Source organism: Ictidomys tridecemlineatus, chromosome 9, assembly GCF_052094955.1.
Source record: "Ictidomys tridecemlineatus isolate mIctTri1 chromosome 9, mIctTri1.hap1, whole genome shotgun sequence".
Taxonomy (NCBI): domain Eukaryota; kingdom Metazoa; phylum Chordata; class Mammalia; order Rodentia; family Sciuridae; genus Ictidomys; species Ictidomys tridecemlineatus.
The window spans coordinates 127788054-127813044 of NC_135485.1; the positions used below are offsets into that span (position 1 = coordinate 127788054).

Genomic DNA, 24991 nt, shown 5'->3' on the forward strand with positions numbered 1-24991 from the left:
GGAATCACCTTGATACACAAATATTCTGCACCGTTTCATTCTCATCCTTTGGACCGAGGAGTCCTGTTCCTCAGAATATATGTTTTTAACTCTCTAAGGTCTGGTTGAATGAATTTAATGATTATACCATATAATATGCTGTTCCAGTTGCACCTGTGCACTGCATATAGAAAACCGGAATTAATATTTGTCTAACATTTTAACCTTGTCCTTGAACTTATACAAATAATCTGTAGCCTTTGCTATAGGGGAGTATTTGATTTTTTTTTTCCCCTCCTCTTTCAAGGAAAGACTAGCTTTGAAACCTACTGCTAAATTTTACACTAGGAAACCGTGCAGCCAACACATATTGTTTATATTCCAGTTGCTGTGTTAACTTCGCCGGCTACAGAGCTGGACATTCACTGAGTGGAACATATAATTTATAATTGCAAGACTTTTTCTCTAGCGTTGTTTGTTAGAGCAAATCTCAGGTAATTTGGGATGTTTTGGAGGTCTGTTGCTCCTTGGGGAACAAAGCAACTCAAGTCTCCCAGTAACATTTTTATTTATACTATTTTATATTTCTTGTTCACTGAACTCTGTTTGTTGTTGTTGTTGTTGTTGATGTTTGTGTATGTTTTGATTTAACTATCCTCAGCAGGCCAAACGTAATCCAAAATGTACTTGCATCACAAATATATCAGCTTTTAGGAACATGAGCATAAATAAGCTTTAGTGAGACCATTTTAGCTAAATGATACTAATATTAATTTTCCCCTAAGGTTCCCTAAAGTGATATGCAATGCTACACTTTTGTTTTCCCTTTTCTCTTGAATATTTTAGTCCAGGAAAAAAAACCTTGAAAAGTTAACATAAATTTGATGAAACATTTTTAGATCTAGAAATATTAGGATATTTTACATTATATTTATCAGTTTATATATTTTACTTTAATTTTATTTATTAATATTTTATAGCCTTGGGTTCTCTAAATACTTTTTAATTATTCCACAAAACAACATGTTAATTCAAGTAATTAGTGAATCTTTCATATTTTATTCTATGCTTGCATTTATAAATTTCCTCAAACAATTTGTGCATTTTCTGGAGAACTGACCTATGCCTAACTGTAGAAAATTTCTCATAATTTTGTTATGAAAAAGTAAACATGGAATTATTTTTAAAAAACAGTATTCACAACTTCAAAAAATGTGAAATTCCATTTTATTTCAGATATATTAATCATTCTTTTACCAATAAGAAAGGAAGAAAAAATGTATTTGATAGCATCTGATACTTAAATTAACAGCAACAACAACAAAATGTTAGGTTTTTTTTTTTTTTTATCCCACCCCTGAGAAAACAGACACCAGGACTTAATGTGTCTGTTTTTTGCAGAGCAGTCACTAAATTACAGTATTTAGTTCATTGCATGGTGGAAGGTTTTCATAAAGTAATGCTTAGCTAAATTAAATTTTTTTCTCAGCTCCTAGTAGGCAATGTCAAGTAGAGAGCTGTGAATGTGATCACTGTTTATTTCACTCAGAGATAATAATAATAGCTGCCACTTATTGAATCCCTACTGTGTGCCAGGTTATATATTTACACAATGCTTCATCTCACAGCAACTTGAGGTCATTTTAAAAACGAGGAAATGGAAGTTTCCTTTAGTTTCATAACTTTAATATGATCAAAGTTCCTCATGTAAGGGGTCAAGCTAGGATTCACACCTAGATCCCCAACGTCCACCACTACACACAATGGCTTTAAAGTAATCCAGTTTATGGAGGCTGTGGCTCAGTGGTAGTGTGCTTGCCTAGCACGTGTGAGGCACTGGGATCAATCCTCAGCACCACATAAAAGATAAACAAATAAAGATATTGTGTCCATTTATAACTAAAAATATTTTTTAAAGTAACCCAATTTATCTTTACAAACATAATACAGTTTATCTGTGAAAATGAATGTTATCACCCAAATCGTTGGAAGTTATGCAGATTGATATCCCTAATCCTCCCCTACCTGTTTCCAATAAACTCCTGTAAAAATGTTTTCAAATCAAACAGTATAAAAGGGGAAAAAAGAGGGAAAGTCTGGGTTCATGCAAAGGAAATGTCCAGGTTTACACCAGTTTAATGCATCATCGGATCCAGATACTCAAGACACCGTCTGGTCTCCAGGTCTGTCCATCTCACAGCCAGCCGTCAGCTGTGTGTTCTCCCTGGGATGGCAAGATTGGACCCCAGCAGCATGGGACTTACATTCTATAGGGTTAGGGCAACGCTGTGGTCATTTGAGGTTGCAGGGGAGGGCTGATGACTATTCAGTCCATTGTTCCACATCTCAGTGGCTTCATCTGTAAAATGGGTGGTGTGGCATTTAAAAGTTAATGCAGATCAGTAAGGGTTCAATCTCCAGCACCACTAAAAAAAAAAAAAAATGTTTTCTGGCATATTCTTGTGACATATTCTTTAGAATAGCCCCAATAGCATATCACTGTTTGAGATGTAGGTTTGGTCTTATCAATAGCTAAAAGAATTTGGAGGGGCCTGGGTTGTGGCTCAGCAGTAGAGAACTCACCTATCGAGGCTTGGGTTCCATCCTCAGCCCCACATAAAAAATAAAATAAAATAAAGGTATTATGTCCAACTACAAGTAAAAAATAAATATTTTTTAAAAAAGAATTTGGAGTCACATTTTAAAATCACAGAAATTATATCTCTATGAGAAATTCCATTGTTTTGGACAAAAATTCACTAAATTTCTTATGAAAGCTTTGGGATGCTATCCTACAAAGAAGCTCCCTACAGAGTATTCCACAAATGCTCTCAGCTTCTTCATGACATATCGTCCTCAAAGATAACCACCTGAGGGGAGCTGCAAGGCTAAGAACATCTGGGAAACTAGACAGGATTGGACAGGAGAATCAGGGCCAGGAATAGAAATCTGCAGGCATCTGATTATAGGAGGTGGGTCTCTGAGACCACAGAGGAAGCATGTATTGGAGGGAAGAGGGGGCCTGGGGAAGAACTCTGGAAAGAACCAACTTTGGGTAGGCCGACTGCAATGTTGGAGCTGGACGTCATTACCCTAAGTACATGTGTGAGAGCACAAATGGTGTGAATATACTTAGTATCCAAGCAGAGATATGAAAAATTGTGCTCTATATGTGTAATATGAATGGTGATGCATTCTACTGTATACATAACAAATTCAAATTTTAAAAACTGGAAAAAAATAAATAAATAAAAGAGAAAGAGGGAGGTCTAGAGAGGAGAAGTGAGAGGATAAAGACTGGCTGATAGTGTGAGATGCCGGAGAAGGGGAAACAGTTTGAGAAAGAAGGTCTGGTTAACAGCAGTGAGTCCCCAACTCTATGGGGAAAACCCCAGTGAAGTCAAAAGAGGAAGAAAAGTGGCATGTAAACCAGTAAACGCACCAAGCATATTATACGGTTCAAATTTTAAAAGTTGTTTTCCATGGTAGACATTACAGTTTTCCAAATTTATATATGTGCTTTGAGATCACCATTACATTCTAGATTTGTCTTTAAAATTCTTTTAGTTGGCCAGGAGTGGGGGCATGTACACCTGTAATTCCAAAGACTTGGGAGGTTGAGGCAGGAGGATCACAAGTTCAAGGCCAGCCTCAGGAACTTAGCAAGGCCCTAAGAAACTTAGCAAGACCCTGTCTCAAGATAAAAATAAAAAGGGATAGGGATGTGGCTCGGTGGTTAAGCACCCCTGGGTTCAATCCCTGGTACCAAAAAAAAAAAAAAAAAAAAATTCTTTCGGCTGCCTTTTAATAGCAGATTCCCTTGGAGCACTGGACTTGCTCTTCTGAAGACAGTCAAATGAATGTGCTCCAGGTTTCAAAGCACTATACACAAGGTATTTATCACAGTTATCCCCATGTGAGAATCTGGGGTTAACTATCATAAATACTATACATTTATCTCTTCAAATTGGCAATGGAACTTGCCAAGGATTACAACCATATTCCCCCCAAAATAACATGTCTTAGTGCATTTTCTAGACTCTTGGAGTCTCTTGACGATACTGAAACATCCAGAAGTGAGTTTAATCATGAATTCCAAACATCATGTGGCTCAAGTTCTCACAGTTCACCCTGAAGCTTAGCTCACATGTGCACTATGTATTTCCCTTCTTGAATATTCAACCACTGGCTCATTCAAAAATGTTTAAATGCTTAGTACATGCCAAGCTCTCTGCTAGAAATTGTCTTTCTGAGCATTTTACCAAATATATTTCACTTGTATGTGTGACTTTAGTGACACCTGAGATGGCACTGCTGAAGGAAGCTTGCAGGAGTACTCCAGCATTCACGTTGTCTAAACTTTCTAATTTAAAAATAAAATAAAATAAAAAAACCTTATTGGGACATAAGTCAGATATTGTACAATTCACCCTTTTAAATTCTACAATTCAGTGGTCTCTAATAGATTCATAGAATTGTGTAACCATTAAACCATTGTCTAATTCCAGCACCTTTCATCACCCTAAAAAGAAATACTGTCCTGATTATTACTTCCTCATCTTCCAGTAGCCACTAATCTACTTCTGTCTTCATGAATTCGCCTCTTTGTATAAATGGAATCATACAATAAATAATCTTCTATGTCTAGATTTTTTCATTTCTCGTGTGTCAAGTTTCATCCATATTTTAACATACATTAGTACTTCACTCCTTTTTAATGACTGAATAATATTCCATTGAATGGATATACTACATTTTGTCAATTGATTCATCAGTTGATAGACATTTGGTTTGTTTCCATTCCTTGGTTATTATAAATAATGCTGCTGTGAACATTCATGATGAGTTTTGATGTGGACGTATGCTTTTTGTAGTATTTATATATTTTGGAGTAAAATTTCTGGGTCATAGGATTCCTCCATGTTTAAAATTTTTGAGAACTACCAGATTTATTTCTCACAGCAATCTCATTATTTTACATTCCCATCCATAATGATGAGGTGGTTTATAAGTTCAAGCTTACTCATTGTATTTTCCAACAAAGACACACATATTAGTAATTTAGTATTTGTCCCCTTAATCTTTGTCCTGGCAAATCTTCTTGCATGTTCTACAACAAAGACAAAAACTATCTTCTTTTCACTATGACGTTAAGTGAGCAGATACTCCAATGGTTTCTGGTTTTATTTATTCTAGCCAAGGACAGATGACAGAAGCGATTCAATACTTGAAAAAAGTTGTGAACATCACAAAGAGCAATTTTCAAAACATAGATGTTGTGAAGGCGAGTACAATGCTTGGGGACATCTATAATGAAAAAGTGAGTATTGGTGTTTCTTGTTTATGGAGAAATTCACAGTTTTAAAAGTCGTTTCCCATTTGATCCTCACCCTCTCACATGGCTGATGCAGAAAGGCCAGGGCTGGACAACACAGTTAATGTGCAAAGCACGGGCTGGGAAGGCAAATACTGCCTCCTCCTCTTCTTCTAGCTCTTAAGTGCCGTGTGGGCTCGGTCCCCACAGGCTCTTCAACCTGAGCCATATTCACAGCCAATAAGGACAAGGAGTGACTTTGGATTTGGGGAGCAATTAAAATATTTGAAGTCAAAGGAACCTCATACTAGCACGGGGCTCTTATGTGGCCACAGGAACCATTCATTCATCTTTCTAGCTCCACATTCTTGGAGCCCAGGTGTGATTCCCCCCAGCTAAGTCCCCCAGGGAGGAAACCCCACAATCCCAAGAACAACAGATTGTCTGTGTGCAAAAAATTAAAAGATATATAAATTAAAAAATCAGGAAGAAGAGGAAAAAATCTGCATTATAATTAATAAATAAAACTGCCACACAGTCAAAGGACACAAAATGCACCGATCATATGGACTTTAGATTTATTTTCTTCTGATTTTGTCTTCAGTGACCCAGATTTTCCTTCAGAAATCTTAGGAAGGAAGTTTATTTCTCTAGTTATCATTACTGTTTCAATCATGAATAATAAGATGGATTTTTTTTTTCCAAGGGTGATTCTGTTCTCCTGCTGTAGACTGTGTCCATCTGTTTGGGGAGGCTGGGTACACAGTGATTAAAAGCCTCAACTCTGAAGTCAAACTGCTTGGCTTGTTAGCCCTGCTTGTTCTGCCTTAAGACGTGGGACCTGGGGCAAGTTCCACACCCTGGGGCACCTTGGTTTTATCACCTCATAAGGTGGTTGCAAGAACTAATGAATTAATACAGGAAAGGCATGGGCAGGGTGCTTTTGAGCGGGAGAGGAGTGAGCGTCAGCTATTTTGCTATTCTCTCCACTCTTAGTGGTGTCACATCATTGCCCTTATCAGGCCCTCAGAGTTAAGCCAGGCCTCCCACGTTCAAACCCACCACGCTGCTCTACGATTTGCTATAAAATTACCTTGTTTTCAGAACAATTTAGGATTTTTTAAAAAATAAGATTGAAATTAATTTGAATGAATGAAACTAATGTCCCTTCAGTTCCTGCTTTGGACAAAGTCTTTACAAATGAGGTGCTTCTTTTCCCCAGCCCTCTGTCTTGCTCCTTCTGGTTCATGCACCTTCCCATCTCCTCTTGACTCTCACCTCCCCACCCACCTGGCTCCATTCTCTCCTGCCTCTGCCTTCCTGGCCCCTGATTCTGGCTCCCTCCCCTGGTCCTCTCCTCCTCCCCTCTCTCCCTCCCTCTGTTTCCCCTCTTTTTTTGTGCACCTGTTGCCCCTGGTGCACTCAGGTGTCTGTTGTGGCCTCCTCTGCTGCCCCCTCCAGCCACCTCTAAGGTGCTGCTGTCTGCTCTGTGGAGCCCTCTCATGGCTTCAGGTTTGCTTTTGTTTACTTTTCAGGACACAGTGGTTAAACCAACTTGACTAACGCCCTGGTGAGGCCTCTGTCTAAGGGAAGCTGACCTTAGAGGGGCAGACATTCCCAATAGAAAGACACAGGGCTGTTCTTCCAAACAGAAGTATAAAAAGAACAAATCATTTGACCCTCCCACCCAACAACACCCAGAACACAGCCCTTTCAATGACTCGAACATCGGCTGTCAGCCTGCATGTTTCTAATTGCAGAAAGACAAGGAAATGGAACAGCAAACTGTACTGAGGGGTAATATTTCTATACTTGCATTTTCTCAAAACATTTTTTGCTGAGAGCTTATATCTCACCAGTGGGTTGTTTTATTCTCTAATTTTTGATTCTTGGAGAAGAGTTTAATATCTAAAGGCCAGAGACATGCTGCAATATCCAAAGGCTGTTTTAACTGCCCAAAGTAAATCTTTTTATTCATTTATTTCTATTGTAGTCTCTCACACACACTCTTTCTTTTCATTTTTTAAAAATGTTTTATTAGCACATTCTAGTTAGACATAATATTGGGGCTCACCGTAACATAACAATGCATGCATGGAATATAGCTTTCTCCATTTCCATTCCCAGTACTTCCTCTTTCCCTCCCTGCCTGCCCTTCCTTCTATTTATTTATTGTTTTCTTTAAATTGGTACTTTGTATACATACATAAAGATGGAATTTACTGTGTTATATTCATATATATACATAGAATAATTTTTATTTCACCTGTATTTTCTCTCTTATCCTGTCTCCTCCCCCCCCTGCTCTCCCCTGGTTTCCCCTCCATTTTCATGGGATCCCCTCCCCCACACTGTTTTTCCTTACTTTGCTCTAGCTTCTCCATATGAGAGAAAACATTTGACTATTGACTTCTGGAGTCTGGCTTATTTCACTTAGCATGATGGTCTCCAGTTCCATTCATTTACCAGCAAATCCCATAATTCCATTCTTCTTTATGGAGAGTAAACTTTAATCATGTATATATGCCACATTTTCTTTATCCATTCATCTGTTAGTGGGCACATGGGCTGGTTCCATAACTTAGCTGTTGTGGATTGTACTGCTGTAAACATTGGGATGTATGTATAACTATAAAGAACACTGGTTTTATTTCTCCTGGATAAATACCAAGGAGTGGGAGAGCTGGGTCATATGGTGGTTCCATTCCTAGTCTTTTGAGGAATCTCCATACTGCTTTCCAAAGGGGTTGCACTAATTTACAGTCCCACCAACAATATATGCATGTACATTCCCCCCCCATCCTTGCTGGTATTTATTATTAGTAGTATTCTTGATGATTGCCACTCTAACTAGAATGAGATGAAATATCCATGTAGTTTGGATTTGCACCTCCCTGATTGCCAAGGTTGTAGAACATTTTTTTAATATATTTGTTGGTCATTTGTATTTCTTCTTTCGAGAAATATTTGTCTAGTTCTTTTGCTCATTTATTGGTCGGATTGCCTGGTATTTTGGTGTTAAGGGGTTTTATGTTTGTTTGGTACCAAGGATTGAACCCAGGGGCACTTAGCCACTAAGCCACATCCCCAACCCTTTTTTATATTTTATTTTAGAAGCAGTGTCTCAATGAGTTGCTGAGGCTGTTTTTGAACTCACAATGCCCCTGCTCAGCCTGTCTAGCTACTGGGATGGTGTTAAGTTTTCTTTATGTATTCTGGATACTAATCCCCTGTCAGAGGAGCAGCTGGCAAAGATTTTTCTCCCATTCTGTAAGCTCTCTATTCACACACTTAATCATTTCCTTAACCTAGCCCAGTTTATCTATATCCCAATATAAATTTTGGAGGAATCCAGGTATTCATGCTCTCTTTAAATATATATGCTCCAAATATACAAGTAGATTGAGATATGTTAATGGTTCCTTTAGTAAATACTCACTGAAAAAATAGATTGGTATTAAGTAAATAATCCCATCACAGGATTTTTATGACATCACACATCAAAACAAAGTTTGATTTATTACTCAAATTGTTAAAGTTAATTTATTTTTTGTATTACTATTATTATTATTATTATTATGACATTCCTCAAGCCAAAAGAACTACTACTGGTCACTTTCAGGCTGACCAAGTTGTTAAAGCCATTGCTGAGAGTATTATTTCAAAGGTATTAGACATAACAAAGTGGATTTAGTAGAGCTAAATGATGGGTTTTTTTTCTTTCTTGTTATTTTGAGACAAGGTAAGAGTCTTGCTAACAACTTTCGTTTCCTTCCAGTTCTGCAAAGCCTGTTTTCCTTGGAGAACATCAACAACAAATGTTTTTATCCCTCTAATTTTAGGAGCTTTGGGACATTTCCTAATTGTAGTGCACACCTTTATTCCAGTTTATGGCTAAACAATTCCATAAGCTATTTGCCTTTCAAGCTGAAACTATTAATTTTCAGGAAAAGGTATTAAACTTTTCCAAGATGGGAGCTATAGCAGGGTCCAGAGGGACTACCCTGGGTTTTGTCCATTGGAATTTGAACTGGGCTCCGCCACCATTAATTAACTGAGCAAGTAAATTCCTTGCTCCTCAGTTTCCTCATCTCTCAATTGTTAATAACAAATTTCCTTGAATCCTAACTATTAAAGGACTAGAGGTTTAAAAATAGGCAGATGGTGCCTGGTAGAGCTGCCAGCACATATTGCACACGTAACTCTTACCTCCTTACTATCTCAAGCTCAGATCTCTCCCCTCATAACCCACTGTCTATTTGGCATTGCTCACTTAGGTCATTTTAAATATATCCTACTAAAAACATCCACTCACCATCTTTCCCTTAAACTCTCTTCTGCCAAGTCTGTGTCTCCAATCCAGATCTCTCCTTGGACTCCAGAACTGTAAGGCCAACTGCTTACTTAGCCTTTCTACCTGGATTCCCAACAGACACCTCAAAGTATTTCCCCCTCCCTTCACCTACTCCCCTCCAGTCTTCCCATCTTAATAAAATGACAGTATCAATATCCACCAGCCCTGGGTAACTCTTATATTTCACTCCACTCCAATACCCAATCCAGAGGCAAACGCTTACCTTTATGCCACCAAAATGCATGCCAACCCCACCAGCTTCTGTCTCTCTCCGTTGCTGTCACCACATCCATGTATGACACTTTATTTTCTCCCCTGGGCCCCTACAGTAAGCTCAGAACCCATTTTCCCCACACCATACCATAAACCAGCCTCCACACTGGATTTTAAAGTAATCCTTTAAAAATATAAATCAAATGGTCTTATTTCTCCACCTAACACACTTCTGTTACCTTTCATTCTTCTGAGAACATAAATGAAATTCCTTACCCTGTCCTGAAGTATGAGATGGTCCCTGCTTGTCTTTAGCTTCAACGTTTCCTTACTCTCTTCCATACCCAATCCCCCTGAGTCAAAGTGACTTTCCTGGACTTCACAGGCGAAGCCAGGCCCTGGCTTGGGATGTGTGCCTGCAGTAGAATGCTCTCCAATCCCTGAACTTGGCATTGCTGGCTTCTTGTCATTCAGATCCCTGTGAAAGGCCACATCTTCCCAGGGGTCTTCCCTTGGCAACCTAATCCAAAGGAACCCACGTGGTTCTTTACCTTTTCTGAATTCTAAGAAGCCTATGTATAATTTATCTCATAGTCCTCTTGTTTATGATACTTCTTGTCATCGTCCTTTAATCTGGCTAGGATGTAAGCTTAATAAGAGCAGTGTCCCTGTCTGCCCTGCTTATTATTTTATTCTGGTACTTAGAAATATGAACCTGATGCAGAGCTGGTGAGCAAAGCATGTCAGTTCATTGGACCATTTTCGTGACCAATTTCATACTACTTGAGAACACTAATCTCTCACCTGTGAAATTCTAAACTTCTCTTTAATTCTTATTCAGTAGTTTAGCATTTTCAAAACTTGCCTTGAATCTTGGTAAGCAAATAGAAAACCACTGCTACACCTTGGTCTACCTATGTTAGGCCCTCCACAAACCACCCTACCCATACCCTCTCTGGCTATCACTATCACTCACACAAGTTTATTATCATCATATTCTTAACAAAAATTCCCAATAAATTATATTATTATAGGACAAAATTATAATAGAAAACTATACTTGGAAAAAATATTGGAATTAACATTTTGTGATTATTATTGTTATAATTTCAATTACCACATATTTTAAAATATCCTTATCCTAGTTAATTTACCTTTCACTATATAATCATGGAAGATGGGCCACCCATTCCACTCTCTGGATATGTTCTTTTGATGGAATGTTAATTAAAAATATATAATTAATATAAACTGGTGAAATGAGAATGTTTTAGGGGAGATAACCAGGTATAGACATTTTATGAGATTTCTCATTCCTTAATAAGATTAGAGGATAATCACATTGTTAAAAGAATGGGAGTTTCAACACTAAGATGATAAGAAAATTGGGTAGGAAATGATTTATCCTTAGCACTGAGAAAATGCCCATTCATTTTGAGCTTGTTCATTGGAGAGAGTGACATTTTGGACACAAAGAAGAATCTGGTAAGAATCAGAATAATGCATAAAAATTCTATGTTATAATGTAATAATTTAAGCTTTGTTTCAAAGTCTATGATGTCATTGAGATCCTGGGCTAGGACTGTCCACTAAAATCTTACCAGAGACATTTACAACCTGAAACAAAGTTGTCCTCTTCCCATACAATGTATTTATGAAGTTCATAAATTCGCTGCATAGTCTCAAATCACCTTTAAGATTTCCAGGAGTAATTTCTGGAATCTTCCAAGTTTTATAATAGAATAGAGATTATTTGAGAACACAAATGAACAACTGAAAGTCATACCGAACTTTTGGAGAAGAGATTAAATCTAGATAATAAACTCCTGAAAAAAATCAAAAATCTATAAATACAGTATGTATGAGTGAAATCACATTCTAAAACGGTATGTATAAAATTGCTTGCATCTGAGAAAAATTAATGTCCTGTTTACTTTGGCTGTGTTTTGAAATAGAGAAACATATGCTGATACCAGTTTTATGGCAGTTATATATATATATGTCAGAAGATGGAATATTAGGTACTATCTGAGACATTTACATTTACCTATGTAAGAACAATTAAAATACTTCTGTTTTAGAAGGAACAAACACTCATTTTATGATCTCATCAAAGTTTTAGCATATCACTCTCTCCACTAATAGCAGGCTCACCACCTTGACTTCACACTCCCCGATTCACTGCGGAATTTCCACTGCCTGGTGTGGAACTTGGTTAGCACAGAGTGGGGGCCTGATGAATGAACAGGTGAAGGAGTGGGTTAATTTTAAAGTAATAATGTATAAAAGTAATTCTGGAAATGTAAATATAAGTCCACTTACTTACATTCCCTAATTCTCCTAATTAAAACTCTCACTTGAAGCTACATGCAGCCTAAAGCTCTGAAGTATAATTAGGAAAACTAGAAAAATGAGATATTTAAATTTCTCTGTTTGTAAAAACATGCAATGTTTAGTCTAATCATATATTTTGTCCTAAATCTTTAATGTCTACCAGGGCAATCAATAATTTTATTTTCATCATTTGCATTATTTCTCAATTATAGTTTGCTTAATTGGCATATGAAGTCTTTGATAGGGTTTTTTCCTGATTAATATTTTGTTATATAAATCCTGTTTTATTATTTTTAATGAAAAAAGGTTGCTTACCTCAACAAACAAAAACTGTTCCTTCTATAATATGCAAGAATTCTGTTTAAATGAACAGACCTGCTTAGAAGGAATCCTTTGAGTAGACAGTTCCCCTAGACTGTCCTTATGGGCATATAACATGCAGTGGCTGTGTGCTCATGTGTGCAACACAACAGTCACACAAGTCCTGCTCATCATCATCCTCACCTTGCTAGCAACTTCTTTTATCAGTCAGTCTGACTACTCTCTGCATGCTGTAATTATAGAGAGGTTCAAGAGGTTTGGCATATCCTACCTGTACTGTTGTTTGGTAGACACCAGATTCTACAGTTTTTATGCCCATTGTCTTCATAAAATGGTGTGAGAAGATGACTTAAAAACTCACAGCAAGGGCTGGAGGTATAGCTCAGCTGGTAGAATGCTTGCCTCACATACATAAGGCCCTGGGTTCAATTCCCAGAACTGCCAAAAAAAAAAAAAAATTTAAAAACCAGCAAAACATTCTCTCTTGTAAGGGTTTCTTTTCAAGAGACTGTTTATGCATTTTTTTAAACTTTTTTGTTATTATTTTAAACCTGAGTATCATCATCATCATCGTCATCATCATCATTTAATTGTACATACTTATGGGGAACAGTATGTATACAATATGTAAAGATCAAATTAGGGTAGTTGGCCTTTCTATCTCTTTAAGCATTTTTAAAATTTTGAGTAACACATAACACTTGTATTTATGAGATGTGGCACAGTATTTCAATACACATATATAATGTATACTGATCAAATCAGGGTAATTAATATTTCCATCTTCTTATCACCTCCTAATCTAGGGACTTTCATGCACTTATTTACTAAGAAAATGTATAATAGGTCATTGAGAACTGTATTCCCCACTGTGCTAAAGAGGGCTAGAAGTTATTACTTCTAACTGGGTATCATGATTTTGCTTATATGCCTGGAAGGGGCGGGGGATGGGGGGAAAGGGGAGTGCAAAGGATGAAACAGGAAAAACAAAGGGTTATAGGCCAGTGAAGAGAGGAAATTCTGTTCTTTAGAGTCCTTACAGGTGTAGCTCAATCCTCCTTTAAGGAAGAGTTGTAATGAGGATGTTGAGCAATTTGGGAGGGGCATCTCTCTGTGACTCAATTTCATCATCTGTGAAGTAACAATAACACTGTCCTCATAGGATTCCTTGTAAGGTTAATGACATGATATACATGAAGTATTTACCACTGGCCCTGAGCTAGGTAACTACTATTTATTTGTGGACAACAATAGCTTTTAGGAGAGGTGGGATGAAAAAAAAAAAAAAAGCTTGATTTTTTTCAACTGAGTCAAGTTTAGATGATGCTTTCATTTGCACTGTCAAGAGCATATTGTTTAGAAATCTGGGACAACATCTTCAGTGAAGAATGGCTAGTACTTATACGGGGGGGATGGTTAAGTGAAGGAGCCATAGATATAGCTGTTTCCACTGGTGTGTGACGAACAGATGTTAATCACAGCTCTTGCTGTGACTTAAAACGAAAGGTAGTAAAAATATTGCATCAGGTAAATCAGGATGATAAGTAATAACATTCTATCCAAATCAATGTGAGTTCAGTTCTTTCCAAACTTCTTGATACAACCATGTGAAACAGCCAAAATTTGACATTTTTTTTTTAGTAGTTATAGACGGACAGAATGCCTTTATTTATTTTTATGTGGTGCTGAGGATCGAAACCCAGTGCCTCACACATATAGGCAAGTGCTCTGCTACTGAGCTGCAGCCCCAGCCCAACATTTGACCATATTTTATCCAAAAGAACTTAAGTTTCCCATACCTCAATGCAAAAGATACAGCTGTTCTTAACAAATTAATTTCAACAAATTAATTTGAGTCGCAAATAATCACTACTGCTGGAAAAAAGCCTAATCTAATGGAGAGCCAGTTTGCCATCCCCTTGTTCTTGCTGAACTGCCATAATTGTGGAAAGATCAGTGTGGGACATGCCAAGAAGGGGTGAGGAAATATGGGAAATGGTGAAATAAAAAATTAAGAGAAATAAAAAATGGTGAAATAAAAAATTAAGAGAAAATTCTCTCTCTTATCTTTGCAGGGACGCTACAACAAAGCTTCTGAGTACTTTCAGCAAGCTTTTGACACAACGGTAGAACTCATGAACTTGCCTCTGCTAGACGAAACCAAAGTTCACTATGGAATTGCAAAAGCCCATCAGATGATGCTGACAATGAACAATTATATAGAATCTGCAGATCTCACCAGCCTCAACCACCTGCTGGCCTGGAAGGAGCAGAGAGGTGACGGTGATCTTGAACAGGTTGTTGGTAAGTCTCTGGTTTTGGGAAATAGTTTAGTTTTTGTACCACTCTCAATGGTTAAGTCATTTTTTGTTGGAAAGTTTCATTCAACCATTGATTTTAATTTGATTGGTAATTTTATTTCTGTTGATGCCTTATTATGTGAAGGTTGGGTATATTTTTGTGCCCTATTGTACCTTCTGCATTTAAGAGGAGTATAAAATAGTTGAAATGATTTATTCTAGCTGACAAATCACCATTCTCAAACTGATTGTTTTCCGTTGTCTTAAATGGTCCACAATATGTACTAATCAGTTGTTAACTAATATGAAATAAGCTTATGCATTTTGATAATTCTCAGTGTTGGACTGCATATAGACTTGCTATAAAGGAAGTATTGGTGGATGCTAATTTGCCTTACCCACTTGACTTTTCCTATTCCTCTTCCTATTTCCTATTCCTCTTTATCAATTTGAGCTTGAATGTTACTTTGGAAAATATCTGATAGTACTTTCTCTTACTACTACTTTTTCCCAACATATTTTTCTTGTGACAAATTGGAGTTAAAATAGTCTATTGAAAATAACTAGATGGGTTGTAAGGGTCAGCTCTGGGTGTCCACTTGGTCAGGTTCTAGTTTCCAATTAAGAATTCTGGAATAGAATATCTAAAAACGAAATTCAGAACTGCCTGTGACAAACCTTTGAATCACCCAATTATTTGTTTGCAAACCAAACTTTTTAACGTAAAAATATTTGAAATATTTTGGGATCACTCAAGTGGAATCATAAAACCTCATGATGTCTGGGGAAGTCAATTAGCTGGAACAAGTGATCTGTTGGGGCATTTATTTATTTATTCCTATAGAATATAAAATTGTATTGTCTCTTAGGTCACTGGAATACCTCTCACCACTTTTGGTGTCCCTACTTGTAAAACAAGGAAAGGTCTTGTTATGAATACATGTTCAGAAAGAGGGAATTAAGATGCGGCTTTCGGAAGCCGACAGCTTGGTGAATTTCAGTGTGCTCAGTTGTCCCAAAAATGTTTATGGTCTATTAGTAACTGACTACTTTTAGAAGCATTGTGCTTACAGCAGGATGATGTCTTATGGCCATATATTTGGAAGTTCCTTCTGTAGTTTTCCACCCAGGTTCTGACATTTTCTACCCAGAATGGCAGGAGATGAAGCAGAAGAAGTATGATCCATGTTAAATGACCAGTGCTGGTGAAATTTCTGTAGAGAATAAGTTTAGCTGCTCACATTTTCAAGTTTATCTTAGATAAATGCTCTCTATCACAATGGTAATTATGGGGACAAAAAAATTTTGTATGGCACAAAAGTATACCCAACCTTCACATAAAACACCATCTTCTGAAGACATCCCAAGTTTATTTGTTGCAATCCTGGTTTCAGCTTTTTCAAAGTCTCTCTCTCTCTCTGCTTTTCTTTATTCTAAAAAACTGTTCATTTTTCTATACTTTTTATAGTTTGCCTTCTATTTTTGGTAAGGTCATATACTATCACAAAGAACTTAGAAGCAGAGCAAAGAATGCATCTCAAAATATTCAGCCATTAACAACTCAGTTTTGTGTACGTGGAGAAGGCAGATGCATTCTTCAGAGTGCTATCGAGACACACCGCTTTCCTCATTCATTTCATGCAGATTAGAAATCTATGCATGGATGAGCTTCATCACTGTAAAAGTGAAAAATAATAATCTTTCAGATTTAAGTGCAAATGAGAAGTCTTATATTACTGGCACGATCGGGATTTTTAGGGCTAATCTTTCTATTTGGAAATAAAACCTGCAGAACATTATCAAACATGTAAATATTTGTTTACATAAATATTTTTGGTTCAAAATGCACTCAAATCTGCTTTAAAAGGCTTCAGAAACACTAAGCCACAACTCCCTTTTTGTGTTTGTTGCTTGAAACTCTTCGTTGGCCTCCCTGGCCTCTTGTCCTTTGTCAACCCCTCCTTCTCCTGACTCCTCACCCCCATATATAATGTTCCTTAATATGGATTTATTTCTAGCACCAGCTTACCCCCAGGGAAATGCAGCCCATCCTGCCAGGTCTTTGGATGCTGAGCCACTCCCTGGTCCTCTCCTGCTTGAATGTGACCTCTTTTTTTTCTGTCCCCAAATCGAATGCCATTTCCTTTGACCAGGCACATTTGATTTGTCCTAATGTGCATCCAACATGGCGATTTCTGCAGTTGCTACCTGATGAAGACTGTGAGTCTCTCAAACCCCAATTCTGATTCTTGGTATTCCCTACAAAAGAAGGCACATATGGTTAGCATCTACTAGGCCCCAAGTAAATATTTGTTGAATTAAATAGAATTCAGAATGAGCCTATACGCCCGATCATAGACTAGTTCACACTGAACACTGTTATAAAATAAAATCCGTGGGTTTCCTTGGGAAGCCTATGATCCCACACGGTATCTGGATTACCATCCAATTATCACATGAATGAAGGACCACGTTTACCGAACATGCTGTTGACAAATTGACGAAAATACAAAAATATTATTTGGAAAGCTGAGCCGCTTTTAAGTTTTCAACTTTTGCCTTTCTTCTCTGAAGAGGAATCTTTAATCTTGCTATTGAGGGGTCCCATGTATTCCAAAAAAAAGAAGAAAAAAAGCAGATCAAAGATCTGAAAGATACATTATAAAAGCTGTGCCGTTATCGTCACCTCTGAGACTTCCATCCTGCAAACAAATCATTAGCTCAGAGAGCAGGCAATATTCTTTTAAGCAGAGGAACATGACCCCCTAAGGGAATAGAGCAGTGAGCACACTCGGGTCCCTAGATGAAATACAACAGTGACTCACCAGCAAACCGCTCTCATCTCTGTGCCTTTCAGAAGGAATGCCGCGAACACAGGAACCTTCGTACTATTCTAATGCTCAGTATGGTCGGGATGGTTCATCCCCCTCCTTTTCTTTCCAATATTAAAACAAGAATAGAGTCTCCTCCCAAATTTGGGGATTTAGAAAACATATTTAAATTTATTGTACTTCAACAAAAATATTCCAGGCATAGTTTGGTTAACTTCATTAGAAGTTAATGAACTTGATTTTGGCTCTGGGAGGCTTACGGGCCCATGAATTTCTGCTGAGTTCTTCAGAACAGACTTTCACCTTCCTTACTGGAACTATTATCTTTACAATCAAGGAGACTTTTTTTTTTTTTTTTGGTAGAAAAAATTTTGTTTTGCCTTTTGGAGATCATAGACCTAGATGGGGAAACAGCAACCTTTTCCTATTTAACTGAATAGCAGTGTTAATCTAGACGTATAATTATAGCCATTTAAGTGCCAGCATTGTTAACCACGTCATTGATTAAAATTATATCAGTAACATGTTTTTTTAATTCACTACCTTATTGTAGTCAAGTGTAGATTATATCAGAGAAATAAAATGCAAGTTCTAAGTATAGAAATAGATGAATAGGCAGGCTAGGTTGGTACTTAAAGATACTTACTGTTTTCTATGAAATGGAATATAAAGGTTACTTGAGTGGCAAAAAATATCACCCTGGTTTGATGAATCCTTTAATATTCCTACAGGAAAACAATCAAAATCATGACCGTCTCACAGCCCTTGGCTGATGTTGGCTGCATGTTGAACCTTGGGTTTAATGTCAGTCATTTTTTTAACCTTTCTTTGCTTGTGTGTTTCATTCTTGAATTAATCTTTAGTTAACCAAACTATGCTGTGTGCATGTATATCACAATGTGTTCCAACTTTACATGGAACTATAATGCACCAAATTAAAATTAATAAATAGAAGGAAGACCATCAGAGGAAGGGTGTCAGGGGGAGAGAAAGAGGAGGGACTGGGGATTGAAGTGGAGCAAACTATGTTATATGCGCACGTGAACAGGTCAAAATGAACCTCACTATTATGTACAACTATAATGTACTAATAAAGGTATTTTTTAAAGGAGAAAAAACAAACAAGAAAAAGCCACAGTCATGGTGGGTCCTCATTTTCTACTGTGATCATTTCTTCCTGCATGTATGTTAAATAACCTACTGAATGAGGAGAAAGTTACCGAATCAGCCAAAAAGTCAGACCTCTGTCTCTAATAATATATTCAACCACATGACACAGAAAATGGAGATTCTGGTGAAAATGTTGACCAAATCACCTTCTGATAGCTTGGTATCACTGAGCAGGGCTATTTCATAAGAGCCCAGTCATCTGGGGTTTAAGGCCACATTAGCTCTGGGACAGAGAAAGTCAAGTTCCTTCAGCTTGTTAAGTTCAAAATAGATCATTGATAATATCCCTCTGGAACTGTCTATTGCCCTTGAGTTAATGCTTCTTTCTGAATGAATATGGTGTTTTGAAGTCCTTAAGAGATTTTCATGGGTGTTTTAATTATCATTTTCCCCTCCCCCACAAACATAAGTTTCCATGGCTTCCACAAAAGGGAAATTATTATTATTGTTATTTATTATATTATTATTATTATTATTCATTAAACAACTATATAAATACCAAGTACAAGTATTTTATTTTATTTTATTTTTTAGTACCAGGGATTGAACCCAGGGGCACTTAACCACTGAGCCACATCCCCAGCCCTTTTTAAACTTTTATTTAGATTTGCTGAGTTGCTTAGGGCAACTAAATTGCTGAGGCTGGCTTTGAACTTGAGATCCTCCTGCCTCAGCCTCCCAAGCCACTGGGATTACAGGTGTGCAACACCACGCCCAGCTAAGTATGTGATTCTTGTAACAGAATTTATAGTGATTTCTAGCTATTTGATAGCATGTGCAATTTCTTTTCCCCAGTTGGCTCCAATGAGGTTGCTTAAGCTACGGAACTATTTCTTCTGAAGATGTTTGGTTCACCTTCTGTTCTCAACCCTCTTGCTTCTCAGCATTTCCTCCAGCCCTTGCCTTCCCCCACTGTTTCTAGGGCTCCCAATTCCTGAACACGCCCACCTCTCCTCTCACCATTAGTCATTCTCCACTCACTTCAATTTGCAGCTGCTTCTCCCCTCCTCAGTCTGGCACCCTTCCTACATCCTCTTCCCATCTTCTGAAAGTAAGTTAAAATCTTCTTGAGCTTTTTTGAGTTTTACAGAATTGTGCAATGATCAAGTTACATGGTACCAAAGAAATCCATGGTGCATACTTTTTATCCTATGTCCATACTTTTTATGTCCTCTGTCATTCAATAATAATTTGTAAAACAAAGTAGATTTTTATTCCAGTTCTATAAAATTCTAGTACGAGAGTCTACACACACATGTTGCCATTTCTTTTATATCGCAGTACTTCATAGCTAGTTATAAGCCATGTCTAACATGTTTAAAGATGGTATTTTAAAAAAATTTTTTAGATAAAAATAATCATAGTGGGAAAAAAAACCAGGCAAAACTACACTCCTGGCCAAGATGGAGTGAAAGGGAGTCAAGATTTACTCTCCTGCTTTAAACAACTGACAGAATAAACAAAGCAAATGAGGCAACTCTTCGTAGACCCTGGACAACAGGCAGCTCAAGATGGTGGTCCCTGATGAAGGGGAAACAAAGAAGCCAAGTGCATGTTTGTCCCAGGTACTGCACAGAAAAAGGCTCCCAGTCTTGGCACAGGGAGGAGGGCCAAGGCAGAGCCCAGTGGGCTCCCCCAGTTGAGGGCTGAGTTGGCAGCGCAGGAAGGCCTCAGGGCTATTTCACAACCAAGAGAAAGAAAGGCTGGAGTGTGGCTCAGTGCCTAAAACGTGCACGACCCTGGACCTGGCTCCCAGCCCTGCAGAAAAACTACAAGAAAGAGCTGCACAGAGAGAGTTAGTCCCTGCAGAGTTCTGCCATCTAATCATTATGCTCACACGAAGAAACTACCAAAGGCTGGGGAAAGGACCACGCAGAAAGGTCAGGTAGAACAATCCTGACACAGCTGGAAATACTTCGTGTCTCCACCAGTGTGGAAAACCTCCCAAACATGGGGCATTAGAAGGAGGACTCATTAAGGCCTTGCTTCAGTGGTGGGGAAAAATTATTAGCTCTAGATGAAAGACTGCTCTGGTCACCTAACAGAGGTGGGAAGAGAGTATCAAAAGGATCAAAGTGTTTTCAAGTAACTTACCCGGGAAGAACAAAACTCAATATTTATAGGAATAAAAAATATCTTAGTAACCCAACAAGGTAAAATGTTCAGTATTGGACATGCAATCAAAATTATCTAGACATTCCAAGAAGCAGGAAAATATGACTCATAATGAGGAAAAGATAAATAAATAGAAACAGACCCCAAGAAGACACAAATGGTAAAAGTAGGAGACCAAGGCATAAAACAGTTATGAAAACCGGAGATTCGCATGCCAGGTGGGGAACTTCCACAGTTCAGCTTTGGGACTGAGTTTCTTCCGTGCTCACACAGTCAGGCTCTTCTTCGGGAGCTCCCTGTTCTAGAAGCCATAGTCTCATGGCCTTTGGGTCCCTTTAAAGGGCTGTGTTAGTTATGGCATCGTTGTTGTTTTTCTCAGATCGTAGACATTTGCAGGCTCCGGGTGGGTCTTGTATTTTTTTCCCTGGGTAACTTTCCAGTCCAAATCATCACAGCTTTCTGTACACATGAGCCTTCGCTTTGTGGGTTTGGATGGTTTTCTTGTTATTTGCTACAAGAAATTGATTCAGGCTTATTGTATACATCTTTAAATCCAGAACTAGAATCATCTACTTCTACAAGGAGGCTAAGAAAAGTCGGTATTTAAAAAAGCAGAAGGATTTCCAGTTTTCCAAGCACCATTTGTTGGAGATGCTCTTTTCTCCAATGCAGGTTTTTCGCACCTTTGTCTAATATAAGATAATTGTAATTTTGTGGGTTACTCTCTGTGTCCTCTATTCTGTACCATTGGCCCACCAATCTGTTTTGGTGAGTTTGTGAAACTATTGCTCTGAAGTATAGTTTAAGGTCTGGTATAGCGATGCCATCTGCTTCACTCTTTCTGCTAAGGATTGCTTTAGCTATTCTAGATCTCTTATTTTTCCATATGAATTTCATGATTGCTTTTTCTATTTCTATGAGGAATGCCACTGGGATTTTGATCATAATTGTACTAAATCTGTGTAGTATAGTCATTTTGATAATATTAATTCTGACTATCCAAGAGCAAGGTAGATCTTTCCATCTTCTAAGGTCTTCTGTGATTTCTTTCTTTAGGGTTCTGTAGTTTTTATTGTATAGATCTTTCACCTCTTTCGTCAAGTTGATTCCCAAGTTTTTGTTTTTGGTTTTTTGTTTGTTTGTTTGTTTGTTTGTTTTTGAGGCTATTGTAAATGGGATAGTTTTCCTCATTTCCCTGTCAGAGGATTTGTCACCAATATACAGAAATGCTTTTGATTTATGGGTGTTGATTTTATATCCTGCTACTTTGCCAAATTCATTTACTAGTTCTAGAAGTTTTCTGGTGGAGTTTTTGGCTCTTCTAGGTATAGAATCATATCATCAGCAAATAGCTCCAAAAAACCCAAATGCCAAATGTTTTCTCTGATATAAGGTGACTGACTCATAGTGGGGTAGGGAGCTGGGGGAGCATGGGAGGGAAAGACAAACTCTAGATAGGGCAGAGGGGGTGGGAGGGGAAGGGAGGGGGCAGAGGGTTAGCAAGGATGGTGGAATGTGTTGACTCCCTTGGCTGCTAAATTAACGAACTCATAATTACCATCATTTTTTATGGGAGATAAATTTCCCTATTTTATTTTAATTGAAAAAAATTATGTATACTTATATACAATTGATATTTTACATATATGGGGGATGGCTAATTAACATAACTATTTCCTCACAAACTTATTTTTGTGGTGAGAACACTGAAACTTTACTCTGAGTAATTTTCAACATATTGTTATAGATTAAAGTCACTTGGTTGTGCAATTGATATCTTAATTTACTCTTTCTAGCTAAAACTTTGAGTCCTTTGGCCAACATCTCTCCAACCACACAAATTTTCTATTTCCAAAGCTACTTTTAGCTGGGTTTTTGTTACTGGCAGCTAACAGAACTCTAAAAAGTCAAATGCCAAGCAATCATAGCCATTATTGTAGCCTCGGCAGTGAGCAAAGTGCCTGGCCCCTAAAAAGCACACAGAAGATTGGAACTGTGGAATTGTTTGTTGAATAAGCTACTTTATACCGTAGAATTTATTAAATACCTTTAAAGCATAGCCAGTATCTCAAAATCGGGCATTCTCTCTGAATTGTAAACATACCTCATGTTCTCACTTAACCTCTTCCCAATTCAATTCCTTTCCTAATAAGAGCACTCACTTCTTCAGAACATCAAAGTTATATTAGCATTGCTTAAAAAAAATCAATCTGATTCAGCTAAAACAATATTGAAAGTCCTTTAACTTATTCAGAGCAATCAGGATTTTTTTTTAAGTTGGAAGACTACCTATGGTCTGCTAAATTTACTTAATCCAGAAATTAGGACAGTTATAATGTCAGAGGGTTCCATAACCATTACTCAGGCAGAACGCGGAAGTGCCAAGTGCCCACCAGTATCTGGTTCTTTCCTCTTCTGGGCATGTGGAAGACTGCACTTCTCAGCCCCTACACATACACACACACACACACAGACACACACACACACACACACACACACACACACACACACACACACACGGCAGAGCTATGACTAGTCCTGGCCAGTAGGCTGTAGGCAAAAGTCACTTTTGAGCCAAAGCATAGGTGGGCCCACCTGAGACCCTGTGGCTGGTCCTTTCCCTGCTGCAGAGCATGGGGAAGACTTACCAGGAACATGGAGCTGCAAGACGGAAGCAGCCTGGGTCGCCACATGTCCACATGGGGAGCATCTGCCCTGGAATTCCTACCTGCAGCCCACTTTGCACAAACACAGAATCCTCCTTTCTTATGGTAAACCACTGAGCTCTTCTGAGTAGTTTGTTACCAAGGCTTCATTTAGTCTGAACTCCCTCCAAAAGCTCCTGATTCTTCAAGATAGTTCCCAGGGCCACAGCAAGGGGAACTCCAATGGAAGATCGGGGACAGTTTATGACAACTTAGACAGGATGTGGGTCTGCCTGTAATTTTTTTAAAAGTCAGAGACCTTTAAAATCCTTGTTTGAGGCATTCATTTCTAATGACAGCAAGTTTCATGAGACAAACAGAATATAAGCATTAACATATATTCTCTCTGAACTCCGTGCTAGTGTCAAAACAAAGCATAAGGATGTGAATCTGGTCTGCTAAACTTACTTGAATCATAGTAGATTATATATTTTCACTTAAATCTTTGTAGATTATATATTTCCATAAATACTAAGAAAGGACATAGAGAACTCAGATTCAGCAATTGATAAGAAAATAATGACAAAGGGAAAACATTGATTTGGAAAAGACAAATCGATACTTAAATCATAACCAAATTTTAAAATAAAAAGGACAATAGAATTTGAGCCTGAATTTCAGATTTCCCCCATTTAACACAGTTCACCCACCTTCATATGTTTTCTATAACACAAGTGACAAGAATAAAGTATTTAAATCAGAAGCTAATGCTCACTTCATTGGGAAATAATAACCTAGCTCTAGATCCCTCGGGTTGAAAGATCTTTTTTTTTTATTCTTCTTCTTCTTCCTTTTTTCCCCCTCTGAGAATCTCCTTCTCTATCTGCTGCCTTGGTTCAATAAAAGAGAATTCTTGATTGCTCAAACAAAAACGCTACTTCTTTTAGATTCTGCTCACAGTTCTTGGTAGTTGATGGTGTTGCCAGTCTTAACTTTCCACTGCACACTGAACTCACTACTTCCAAGAAAAAAGAAAAAAAAACAAAGGTGGCTAGGTTGCTCTAAGCCAGCTGTGCTTTAATTTTGTCTTAAATTGCTAGCTCGAGAAGCTTATCAAGAGTTTGTTGGGTGGTTAAACCACAGCAAAGATCAGAGCAAATGCAGGAAGCACAGCTGTATAAAGTTAGGGTTTGAAGTTGTGGGAGAAATCCATTGTCACCTGTCTCATTCCCAGCGAGGGATCTTTGCTTCCTTCTAGCTCTCTTTTACTTGTGGTTATGGATTCCACATAACTGTGACTATGTAGGTAAGTGCTTTCTATCATTATTAGAATTTGGGGGTATAGACACACACACTCAAAAAAAAAAAAAACCCTTACCTATGTGTATTTCGTCTTTCTTTGATAAGGCTATGTA

General features: G+C 37.8%; 1 protein-coding gene across 2 annotated transcripts in view; it reads left to right on the forward strand.

Annotated features, from left to right (window-relative positions):
- Ttc29 (tetratricopeptide repeat domain 29) overlaps positions 1-24991 on the forward strand; it is a 194403-nt gene that overhangs the window by 100534 nt on the left and 68878 nt on the right. For both annotated transcript variants that reach the window (XM_040293226.2, XM_021727883.3), the window contains 2 exons: positions 5176-5299; positions 14591-14819. In XM_040293226.2, coding sequence (XP_040149160.2) covers positions 5176-5299; positions 14591-14819 — 353 coding nt within the window. The remainder of the gene's footprint in view (positions 1-5175; positions 5300-14590; positions 14820-24991) is intronic.